At 43.2% G+C, this 12,899-nt stretch overlaps 3 protein-coding genes across 3 annotated transcripts in view; 2 read left to right on the forward strand and 1 right to left on the reverse strand.

Annotated features, from left to right (window-relative positions):
- Window positions 1–12,899, forward strand: part of LOC115382176 (NACHT, LRR and PYD domains-containing protein 3-like) — a 1,518,151-nt gene that overhangs the window by 625,164 nt on the left and 880,088 nt on the right. The gene's annotated exons all lie outside the window — the stretch shown is intronic.
- Window positions 1–12,899, forward strand: part of LOC115382197 (NLR family CARD domain-containing protein 3-like) — a gene marked incomplete at its 3' end in the record, with an annotated part of 1,183,065 nt that overhangs the window by 151,649 nt on the left and 1,018,517 nt on the right.
- LOC115382181 (NACHT, LRR and PYD domains-containing protein 12-like) overlaps window positions 1–12,899 on the reverse strand; it is a 73,230-nt gene that overhangs the window by 49,541 nt on the left and 10,790 nt on the right. The window contains exons 7-8 of the mRNA XM_030083868.1: window positions 11,324–11,497; window positions 11,067–11,240 (exon numbers count right to left, since the gene is read on the reverse strand). Coding sequence (XP_029939728.1) covers window positions 11,067–11,240; window positions 11,324–11,497 — 348 coding nt within the window. The remainder of the gene's footprint in view (window positions 1–11,066; window positions 11,241–11,323; window positions 11,498–12,899) is intronic.

Genomic DNA, 12,899 nt, shown 5'->3' on the forward strand with positions numbered 1-12,899 from the left:
TGACACGCCCTCAGAACGTCACAGTCCATCTGAACTAAGGCCAGGCAACGTGATCTGTATGGCAGCACTCCTCAACAAGTCAATGATTGATGGACTTCCTGCTGGGCCGGAGATACCTGGAGCTGCTCATGATGTGACTGAACTGATCCTGTTTTACAAACTGTTTGAAGTGGTCTGATGAAACCTGCTCCTGTTCTCTGGTTCCACAGTCACAGCCAGTGTTTGATCCACAAGGAGAACATGGAGTTCCCTTTTCACTGCTGTGTTCAGAGAGCTGAGATCTACACATGTCCTGGGAGGCTTTCTGGCTGGTCTGGGGACGACAGCGATACCTGAACTCCACTCTGGAGGCTCAGAGACTTTAGAAAGAACAGCCATGACTGAGTCCCTGATAAGACCTGCCGCTGGAGTGTCGTCCGCAAACTTTATCAGGCTGTTGGAGGAGTGGGTGGAGACACAGTCCATGGTGGAGAGGGGGGAGAGGGGGGAGTGGCTGAGCTCAAGGTTCAAGGTGTGTCAGAGCTGAACGACATTAAACATTAACAAGAATGGAGGATTTATGATTATGGCAATTATGATTATCATTATCTTTATTCTCTCTCTCTCTCTCTCTCTCTCTCTCTCTCTCTCTCTCTCTCTCTCTCTCTCTCTCTCTCTCTCTCAACAATAAATAAGTCATTTATTGCAATTATATTCCTTCAGTACATTTTTTTACGAACCAGCCCAGTGGAAGACAACACCACCTGGCAGAGGACGCTCTCTCTGGTTCTTCTGAGCAGTTGTGGAGCAGACCAGCCTGTTTAAGCTTCCTCAGGAAGAACATCCTCTGCTGGGCTGTTTTCTCCAGGGTGGAGGTGTTTAGTGTCTGTGTCAGATCCTCAGTAAAGTGATTCCACCCTCTCTATCTCTTCTCCACTGACAGGGAGTGGGGCCTGTATGACTCTCCCGGTCCTCCTCAAGTCCATGGGGACTTCCTTTGTTTTGGTGGTGTTGAGGACCAGGATGTTGTCTGCAGTCATGCATGAAATCACACGCATATTGCATACACAAGTACATGCAAACATTGCCGAGAAACAGCAGCAAAAATGATCTGAACTTGAAGGCTGGATGCATGAAAACAGCCAGAAATAATGGGCCAACTTCCTAGTCAACAACTCAGCTCTCAATTACATTACTGTTGGGAAAACACCACACAGATCACTAAAGTGTGGACACACGTTCACAAACAGAAACCAAACATTGTACCTTTTGAGGTCATACGGTAGATTGCAGCTTTTTTTTTTTGGGGGGGGGGGGGGGGGGGGGGGGGGGTTTGCTGGTCCACTTAACCCCAAACTGCTCCCAGGGGATGGATTTAGCACTTTGCATGGCAGATGCATCTACTGATGGGTGAATGTGTGCATAAATGGTTGAATGTGATTGACAGTGTAGAAGTGCATTGTAAGTGTGGCATGTTGCATACCCAATTGTATGCAAATATCAGAGAGTAACAGCACCAAATAATCGCTACACCTCAAGGCTGGATGCATGAATTCAACTAAATGGAGTCCCAATTTCTGTTGCAAATGAAGTAGCTCTGAGTTATGTTCTTGTTGGCAAAACACCACACAGAGAACCTACAGTCTGGATGCACGTGCATCAAATCACGTGCACATTGTACTATTATGTGCGCCAACAGGTGGGAGTCACACAGCAGAAAAAGATTTTGACTTTTACCAGGCTGCTTTCCTGCTGCTGTCTGATGGAACTACTTCTTCTTCCACCTGCAGCTGTCCAGGTGTTCTCACTCAGCTTCATTCACTTCAGGGGTGTTCATGGTGCGTTCAGGGACAGCTGGGAAAAGGGAGAACTTTCTACTTCTGAAAACCCGATGCCTCTCAGTGGAATGGAATTTCTCAAAAAATACTCTCTGATTTATTTATTTATTTATTGAAACATAAAACTTGAAAAGGGGAAAAAAATACATTTAAATGAACATTAATTTATTAATTAATAATTTCTTCATTAATTTAATTTGTTCATTCACTTGTTTCTTCGTTTACTTATTTATTTATTCATTGTTTTTTTCATGTATAAAAATAGAAAATTGGAAAAACAGACATCCAAATGAACAAAACAAACCTTTTAAAGGACTTGGATTTTAACTTGAAAATCACAGAGAAGAGCTTTTATTCTGTGGATGGAAGAAAGCAAAAGCAGCCACAGCTTAGCTGATTGCGTGAAGTGTAAATGTGAACCTAAACTCTGCTTTTCATCCAGTTTTTCACATTTTTCCTTAAAATCAGGACTGACTTCATGAGTCTGTTACAGAGATGGACTATCTGAATGTTCTCATTCAGTTCCCTTCACTCATTTAAATGATGTATTTTTCAAACATTTCTCAGAAAAACATAACATATAAACATTACTGGATGGTGAATTGTTTTGCACACGCATGCATACCTGAAGGACTTTTCTTGCTTCTTTACTTAAAATGTAAAAAAGCTGCTAAATCTTTCTGATAAATGAGTAAATATATTAATTACATGCATTTAAAAAAATTCCAAATGGATGGTAATTATGCTATTTAAAATCCATGAAGATCTGGGATGAACTGTGTCACTGACAGCTTTGCTTCAAGTTGGGATTCTGGAACTCATGTTCCTGATATCATTAAAGCAAGTTCCACCTGCAACCCCCACCACTGCGCAGTGGGTGGAGCAGTGGAGCAGCCTGTGCTGGAAGCCAGAGTATTCATTGGTGGTATTGATTGTAGTTCATAGTTATTGATCCGTCTCCTGTGTGAAAACTCTTTGGCTGTGGTCGGCGGTCGTTACTGGTAAAAACACGCCGCTGCACCCGCTCCACCCTTTCCAACCTCTCCACCTTGCAGGAGCCTTGTCCAGCAGCCACTGTGGTCAACCTGAGGTGAAAGGTGGAGTTTTCAGAATAAAACAGGGGGAGGTGGAGGAGCTGGCGGAGACGCAGCACTGCAGGACGCCTGCAGACAGAGGGCGCTGTGGACATGTACAGCTCTGTGCAGCAGAGACGGGAAGAGAGGAACTCTGCTCACTGAGTTCTGGCTGTTTTTAAAACCACTCATTTTAATTAAAATGTTAAAGTTTAACCAAGTAAGGATACGCGATGAACTCAGAATTTTTAAAGGGGACATATTATGCTTTTTCACTATGTGAAGACTTTCTTATAGTAATATGTGTTGCTATGGCCTCATTATGATGTTCAAATTTGTAAATTGTCTGTGTCCTCCCTGTCTTGCTTCACCACATTTTGTGAAAATGCCTGTTGAAACGGTCGAGTTTGTGTTTGGTCCGCGTATCCTGAAATAAGCGGATTTAATTCCTCCCATTGACTGTGCCCCCGCCATGTGTGTGTGTGTGAGAGAGAGAGTGGGACAGACGCGTTCATGTGCATACCTGGAAGCAGGCTCAGAAACAGCCTGTTCTGAGGAGGACTGGTCAGAGCGACTTTTTAGACCGCTGAAACTCTGAACATAGGATGAATTTGGGGCGAACAAACTCAAATACTATGTTTTTTGGGCTTCTGAGACTGATATGACGTGACTGAAAAATAGCATAATATGTCCCCTTTAAGCAGTGATGTATTAAATCTCAAGGTTTCAGTTGGTGATTTTTTTTCTCGGTGGTTTATGGAAGGTGTTTGAGTTCTCCTTTGCAGCCATGGCTGCCATCTGACTGAACGGGTGTGGAAGGAAGCAGAAATATTCTCACGTAAAAACATGTAAGTGACCACTTAAAATTGTAAAACAGATGTAGAACAACTTTCTGCGCTCACTTAAATGCTTGACATGCATGTGTGGCAAGAGCAGGGTGAAGCTGTTTTAATTGCTGTTGACAATGCCACCAGAGGAATTGCACTCCAGGAAATCCCAACAGTTATCCAGGTCACACAGGTTTAAAAGATACTGCCGGGGGAAAAGATGTTCCAATGAAAACAAGTTTATGAACAAAGATTGAACAAAATGAAAGTAGAACGAAGGTCACACACCAGCTGGGCACATGCTAGACTGGAAAATCAGAGAAAGAAAGGAGGAGGACAGGGCCGAGGTTTACCATGCAGCAGGGAAATCGAAGAAAATGAGGATTGTTAAATTAATCACCCGTGAAAGCAAATACACTCAAAATCGAATCAAGAAAAATGTGGGCCACACTCTGCCCACAGCACCTGGCAACTAAAGAAAATCCAACATTAATACAATGAATATACTTAAGGATATAAACACTGTTGTGGATGAAAATTAAATATTCACATCTCTCTGCTCTCATCTTGGATGGAATAAAGCTGCCAATCACTCCCCCCTCCGTCTCCTCTTTGCTGTTTGCTCCTGAGCCTCTGACCCAGCCAGAAGAGCTGAGGAGGAAAATTCAATATTCACATGAATCAAACAACCAAAAAAAAAAAAGAACAGAGGACAGTTGATATACAGGACAATTAACCAAATAAACCTGACAAACCAACTGAATGGAAGAAGGAAACACAGACGGAACTTAATGAGTTCTGAGAGAAACTAATTAAGAAAGACAAAGAAAGACAGGAAAAGCAGCAGTCTTGCTCTTGGTCTGAAACAAAGGTTTCTAGAAAAGTCCATCTGAGGCTAAATCCCTCAGGGGGCTGACCCTACGATCTTACCAAGACTGGAACCTTTGTCACCAAATGGAGGCTGACTAGAGAACTGTCCTGGGAGAAGATCAGTGGCTCTACTGTGGCTCCAACAGGGACCAGGTGAGCTGACTGTTCCTGAAAAAAGGAACATATCATCCTTGTTCACTGCTGAGCTGATTTCAGGACAACTTCTCCACCTGTCCTACAGAGGGAGCTGTTTCAACACTTTGACCCGGAGGCCAGCCTCACTGAGCTCATGGAGACACACATGACTTGAAAGTAAACATAGCGCTGTCCTTGGTGCTGAAGTAGTATACTGAGCATAGTCAGTGGAAATGGATTTCTGACACACGCACACACACACACACACACACACACACACACACACACACACACACACACACACACACACACACACACACACACCCTGGGAGCAGTTTGGGGTTCAGTGGACCAGGAAAACAATTCAGATCTGCTGTATGACTATGAAAGGCAGCACGTTATTTTATTCTTCTCTTACTTGGTTGTGTTAAAGCACCGAGCCTTGAGGTGCACGGACATTTCTGCTACTCCCATCAGTGATTCCCTACTCTACACCAATGTATGATGTACAGCGTGCAACAATATAGGCTAAGATAAGAAGACTTTTTTTTTTTTTTTCAGCTGCACCACATTAACATTTCAGGTGGAATCTGTGCTGTGAACTGATACCTGATGTGCATAACTCAACCACTTGACCAGTGACTGACAAAACTTCATTTTGTCAACATGTTAATTTGCAGAGGCGCCACAAAACTAGTGTTGCCTCGACGGAACGCTCTCAATTCTCTTGGTTACCTTGTCAAAAACAACCTGGATGGTTCAACAGAAACACATGGTTCACCTGTCAAAGATCACATCTCTTCCTGAACAGTTCACTCAGGTGGCAAAACTACTTTTTTTTCAAAGAAATGGTCATTTCCCATAATGTGTGAGCACTGACAGTCAAAATGTTTAGATAATTGGTTGTTAATGCAGAGGAGCAATGAAATATTCCACCTCTACCTTTCTGCCTGAGCCCAGTCCTTCATTCACAATGAATCATGTAACTTTGTTTTTTTTGTTCTTTTTCTGGAAGTTTGTCCATATTGTTTTGAGAATGTAATTTCTGTTTGAAGAAATGAGCCAAATCAATGGAGAAAAACAAATATATAATATTTTAGGGTTTGTTCAGTGGTCTTTCCTTTAATAACTTCAGTTTTTGTTTTTACCATGGCAGGTGGACAAAAATGTCGACAGGATGAAAGATGAAGAAACCCTGTCAAAGTATATTCCTCATTTTGAGATCATATGGAGACCAGGTTTACACTTTCTGCTGTTTTCTCCTGTTCCAGTTTCAAGCAGTTTTATTTTACTGACAAACTGCTGTCAGTTTCAGAATGATTTTATTGTATGTAGAGTATCATTGACAACAAAAATTAGATTTTTTTTCAACAGATTATTGCCACACAGGTGTAAGATTCAGATAAACCAGTTGACATCAACCTTTATGGGGTTATGTCTGACATCTTGGTTGATTTGATGTGAAAATCTAAATATCTACAAAATGATTCACATTCAGGCATTTATGGAGACTGTCCTTTTATTTTATTGAATGTGTGGCACAGAACATGACTTAACGGTGGTTTGACCTTTCTGAATAAACTCAGCAGTATTAAATAATGTCTTTTTCACCTGACCACAACAGTGTAAGTTAAGCATGGAAAATGGATCATTTCTTAAAGAAACTGTGGATATCTATGAAGCATATTTGGACTTATGCAAACATCCCACATTAAAATCGAACACGTTCATTTGTTCCAATGCATCCATGGTATGAATCATGCAACAGTAACACAATAAAATGAAACAATCAGAAAACGGGTTTGTATGAAACACTGGAAATGGAAATGTGCTCAACACAGCAGGCTGCACTTTGTAAAAATGGCTGTAGTATTTGCAGTCACGTGACCCGGGAGTTGGCAACTGGAGGACCGCAGTCCACGTTCGGTGTTTTTTACCGTTGAAAATGTCAACTGATAAGGAGAGTAGGGACATTGTTGTGTTGTCACATCAAGTGGACAGTCTTGACGTAACACACAAAGACCGATACCGGGAGAAAATACATATTTCAGGCTTGCAGCATGACCCGTACTTAATGCCAGCCGCCTGTTCCAGCCATGCACGGCTGAGACTCAAGAACTGCCCGATCTGGAGAACGCCGACATTTACTGTTCTCTAATCGACAGTTGTTCGGCACAAAAGCAGTCATGAAGGTGTACAAGAGCCTGGATTCCTACAAGTATTTTGTTTCCGGCTTTGTGGGAGCACAGGGACTAATCAGCAACACGGACAACGTTCTTGAAAAGTCTAAGGTGCGTCGATCTGCTAACTTACACGTCAATGTTAAACTCCAGGGCAGAATGGACTTGCTAATCATGGAAGTCATTTAACCCGTTCGGCCCGAAGGAACCCTGTACCGCGTCCATCAGCTGTCTGCTCCACTTCAAAATGTGTAAAATGTGACTAAAATGCTGTGAGGATGTTTTCATTCAATTGTGTTTCAAACAAGAAGCCTTAATCTCACTGACTGATGCTCCAGCTGCACTTTGACGGCCGACTGTTTGTTTGATCACAACTTTAAAATCCATTTGCAACAATTCGACAGGCCCCCCTCACCCGCACCTCCAGACTTAAAACACAACACAACGCAAGATCTGTTTGCTCCACTCCAACATGTTGGTTATCATATGAAACTAAAAAATCTACACTTTGGGGGAGGGGCTCGGATCTGGGCTCTGGGATGGCCGCCGGCTGACTGGGCCCTGAGGGCCTCTCTGGCCTGCTTCTGGCCCTCTCAGGGGTCAGAGGTCATATTTGCATGAAACACTATCACTATCACATTTGCATGATCACGCTGATCTTTAATCACTCTTCACATTCTGCCTGTGGACTCAATTACCTTGTTTTCTTGCGGTGGGTTAGACTAATGGTGATCTGTAGTAGGGCTCTCCTGATGCTCTGGTGCAAATTTATACTCAATTTCTCAGTTTGCACGCCCCCAGTTTACTATTAGCTATATTCTCAAAAAAAAGAAAAAAAAAGATTTGTGGTATCCTTGCACTTCCTTCCCTCTCTACACCCCCTTTTGCTGTTATGGCCTTGTCTGTTCACTGGTCTGTTTCTTCCACTTTTTGTTTCTTTCATTTTTCTGTCCCCCATATCTTATGTCCTTACCGTTTTGTGGTCATTTTCCATCTATCCACGCTCTCCTCTGACCAAAATTAGAGGCATAATCCTCTTGAAAATATGAAAGAGCGACATGCGCCTGAATGTTTGTTGTCACTCCAACATGGTGGCGACTGCCCGGTGTGCATTGCAAGGCCAGGTGTGTGACGTCAGCTGCAAATACGCTATTGTGACAACGATTTTGCAAGATGGGGGTTAATCTGATTGTGGTAGCTGTGCTCTCATTAAGACCTCAGCTGTCTGTATGGTGTGGTTGTCTCAGCAGCATTATGGACAATGTCAAGATTAAGGTTGTCCATGACCAGAACACAGAGCTTGTGAAGATCTTGATCACAAAGTCAGCTTTCCAAAGACAAATGTTCTCTTCCAAGATGATGCTAACTCGGTCATAGTACACTGGCTGGATTGAACTCTCATGCTTGGTAAAGTTCTGTGACATGATACATGCGGAATTGTTTCCCATGGATCACGTCCATTGGTGCCTTGCTGGATCAGCTGAGTGTTCCACATTCTCATCACAATGTCCAGTTCCTGATGTGAAAAAAAAAGACACAAGACGTCAGTGAGTAAAAGTGAATGAGTGAGTAAATAAAAGTGAGTTAAACTCAGAAAGAATGTGACTGAGTGAATTCACAACAGGAGATGCTACCTTTATGACATTAAGAAAGCAGAACTGGACATGACATTCAATCTGTCACTATTTTCTTTCTCGTCATTGTCAGTGTTAAAGGTGCTGTAGGCAGGATTCAGCATCTCCGCCATCTTGCTTAGGGTTACCTAAGCAAGATGGCGATTTGACCCATCTAAGATGGCGATTTGAAACCCAGCACAGCCAATCCTGTCCTGTTTTCTCTGACATCACGCCCTTACGCAAGTTAAGCCCCTCCCACAAGAACGTGCAATGAACGCCCCTCGACCAATCACGGTCAGAGCCTCATGGGCTCTTCTGATTGGTCAAAGATACCTGGAGCTGTCGAGATTCCTTTTCAGCTCAGAACAGAGACAGATGGAAACGCTGCGCCCTTGCAGTAGTGCAGTTATGCTACACTCCTAAAGGATTATCAATGGATACTCTAACATTTAATCCAAAGAAAACACAGAAAAATTAGCATTGACTAGCAAAATCCTGCCTACAGCACCTTTAAGTGCATGTTACTTGGCTATTAGTGTGTACATTTGGAGCAGGTCGACCAGGTGTGAATGGGTGTGTTTGTGTTTTGAGCTATGCTCTTATGCTATCATTTGTTTTCATTACCTCTCATGATAAAACTTGAAAATCAAGACAAATATTGGAATGAAAGGAAGCAGAAATGAATAAGACCCGTGTCAATCCTTGCCACTGAAGTTACCCACAGATTAGAACTAGTTCCTCTCTTTTTATTATTCTTACAGGTCACATGTTTGTCTGCATGCACAAAGCAGCAAGAAAACAGCAGTTTTTTTTATTTTTTTCATACACACATAAGCTTACATTTTATTATTACATATACATACATACATAAAGCTTATCTGGTGAATTTGGTCTGGTTGTTCCAGTTCGTTGGATTGGATAAAGGCTGCAGCGGCTCCACTGCAGCTCCTCCTGCTCCAAAACACAGACAGCAGTCTGGGTCAGACATCTGGACCTTGCACAGTGATGTGCACACGGAGCACATCATGGTGAACGATTGTGATTTCCATGCCCGCCATAAGATTGTTTTCTTGAGCCAACAAGAAAAAAAACTTGAGATCAATCTGTCCCCTCACCCCAACCGGAATAGCAGAAAGCCACCACCTCTGAGCCTGGTTCTGTAGGTTTCTTCCATTTCAAAGCGAGTTTTTCCTTTTCAGTCTATAGTGCTTGCTCATGTGGATCGTTAGGGTTTTCTCTGTAAGACTGCTTAGAAATGACTGTGTTGTATTTGGCGTTGTATAAATAAAGCTGAATTGAATTGAGAAACGAGGGCCACAGAGAGTAAACATAGTGCTGTCCATGGTGCTGAAGGAACAACTGAATATGGTAACCAAGTACTGTATGTGCAGCGTAAACATTTAAAAACAGGATGCTTCTTGCTGATATCGTGACAAATAGAAATCAGCACAGCAATGAAAAGTGACTTAATGATGTGCCTTTATTAGTTTGTGAAAGAACATCTCATGTAGCATGACAACAAAACAACAAACAAAAAAAAAATAACCACAAGGTGGAACAAAATACAAATCACATTTGTGACACTTTTTTTTAAAGCTCCTCCCACATTCTTATAGACCCCTCCCACCTTCACATAAAATCCTCCCGACTTCTGATAGGCTCCTCCTCCTCCCTGCTGTCAGAGACAAAGACCCTCCTTCCTACAGAGGACACAGACTCACTGACGAACCAGAGAAGTAGGGTACAAGTCGTGATAGAAGTCCAACTCCAAATCCAAGTCTAAATCCGGCATACAGAGGTTGAGTGAACGTGGTGTTGAAGGTGTAGAGGTGGATCAGAGAGTCAGAGGAGACTCTGAAGAAGGACAGAGAGCCAGCAGGACAGTCCACATACACTCCAACTCGATTTGAGGAGGGGGAGGAGGAGATGAAGGTTTCTCTGTTATTGTAATAGACAGAGTAACCTCCATCAGAGCAGATCAGACTCCAGGACTGATGATTCGCACCAAACCTACACTCGTCACTGCGTCCTTTCCTTCTAATTCCTCTGTAACTCACTGATATATAAACCTTTCCACTCCACTCAACCTCCCAGTAACATCGACCACTCAGAGCATTTGTAGAGAGCAGCTGATAGTAGATATCAAATCTGTCTGGATGATCAGGATACGGCTGCTCTTCCTCCACATGTGTCACCGTCCTGTTGTTGTTGGACAGTTTGAGCTTTCTGTTCATCGAGTTTTCATCCACTTCAAGTTGAGAGAAATCTGATGGAGAGAAAAACTGAAACGTTCTGATCTAATACATGTTATGGATTTGTTTGATGAGGACACTTTTTGTCACATTTCTCTTGTCAGTAATGTTTGAATTTAAAGTTTTGATTGAAAGACAAACGGACAGTGATGAGTCCAACTTACACTTCCTCAAAGCAGGTTTGAGCCTCTGCTGTCCACCATGGTCCACCCTGCAGGCAGAGAGACAGTCAGACAGGAAGACAGGTGATTGGTCAAGACACAAGCCCATGAGGAGCTCCTGTTGTGTGTCCATACCTGAGAGTCTCCAGTGAGCAGTGTGGATCCTCCACTGCCGCTGACAGCTCCTTCACTCCTGAGTCTCCTGGATGGTTGTAGCTCAGGTCCAGCTCTCTCAGATGGGAGGACTTGGATCTCACAGCTGAGACCAGAGAAGCACAGCCTTCCTCTGAGACCAGACACCCTGACAGACTGGAGACACAAACATGGCTGCATCAAGTCAAGAAGGAAGAAGGAAGATCCTCCACATGATCAAGCAGCAGCTGGATCCTGACCTGAGAGCTTCCAGTTTACAGTGAGGACTCTCCAGTCCAAGAGACAGACGCTTCACTCCTGAATCCTGCAGGTCGTTGTTACTCAGGTCCAGATGTGTCAGACTGGAGGACTGAGAGCTGAGGACTGAGGACAGAGCTCCACAGCTTCTCTCTGACAGACCACAGCAGCTCAACCTGAAGAAGAAGCAACAATGAAAACCACATCAGTGTTAGTCATGGACTCAGTTCTACATCTCTGACTTGGAGCATCACAAACACAGTGAGCTGTGGTATAATAGTGGAGAAATTAAAAAGAGAGGAGAGCATCTCATTGCCTCCTTTCACAGAATTCCAGCTCAGTTCCATGTCAATTTCAAAATCTGCAACTGACTGTTACATTATTTCATGACTTTGCTCCCCCCTACATGACACAATTTCGAAACAGATATGATCCTTCCATGCCATTAAGATCTGGAGACTGAGCTCTAATGGTCGCCCACAGATTTGACAAGGTGACAAAGGCTGACCAAACTCCCCAGAGTCCCCAAGATTATGGAATTCTCTGCCACTTGAAGTATGAGTCAACGTCCCTGACCATGAGCAAGTACCCCGGAGCCCTGGTGTTTTACTTGGGCGACTACAACAACTGTCGATTGGACAATGTGCTGCCATCTCTCCCATCAGTATGTTCATGTTCCCACAAGGAGGGGAAATACCTTGGACTTGTGTTACGGGAATATAACAGACGCTTTCACTGTCCGCGCTCATCCACCCCTGGGATCCTCTGATCACAATGTTTTGGTCTTTCTTCCTCTGTACAAACAAGAACTGAAGCGCACTACGCCACAGATCCACAGAGCTGCGCAGTGGTCGGAGGGCGCAATTGCATGCCTTCAAGGCTGCCTGGCATGCACGGACTGGAGCGTATATGACAGTGATTTGGATGAACGAGCATCTGTTGTAACGGATTATATAAATTTTTGTGTTAATAGCTGTATCCCCATGGTAACCTATAGGACATTTCCGAATTCTAAACCTTGGATTACATCTCATATTAGAAGAAGACTGATGGAAAAACATAGGGTATTTCAACAGAAGGATTGGGCCTCACTCAGAATGATTGACAGACAGATTAAAAACGACAGTCCATTCTGCTGTATTGTTCTTCCTGTTTTTACACTATGCTGTCAGTCTCCAATAGAAAAAAAAAAACTCCTTAAAATCACTCACACAGCATCTAAAATAATCTGCTCTCCCACACCAAACATTTCAGAACTGAATGACAGAGCAAGAGCCCGGCTTGCCAAATCAATAGTTTCAGACACAGATCACCCTCTTCATAACTTCTTCCAGCTCCTCCCCTCCGGGCGCAGATATCGGACTCTTAAATGTAGATGGGCCCCTTTTAACAAGAGTTTTGTTGCATCTGTTATTGCTGTACTGAACAAGGTACCTCGCTGACTTACTTGTCAATCTATGTTAAATGCTGTTTGTTGTTCTTTGTTGTATATTCTCTGTTTTGCAATTGTCTTACTGTCTTACTTGTGGTGTATGTGATGGTGTCCATAACATCTTGAACTGCCATGAAAGGCTGTGC

Source organism: Salarias fasciatus, chromosome 23, assembly GCF_902148845.1.
Source record: "Salarias fasciatus chromosome 23, fSalaFa1.1, whole genome shotgun sequence".
NCBI classification, from domain to species: Eukaryota; Metazoa; Chordata; class Actinopteri; order Blenniiformes; family Blenniidae; genus Salarias; species Salarias fasciatus.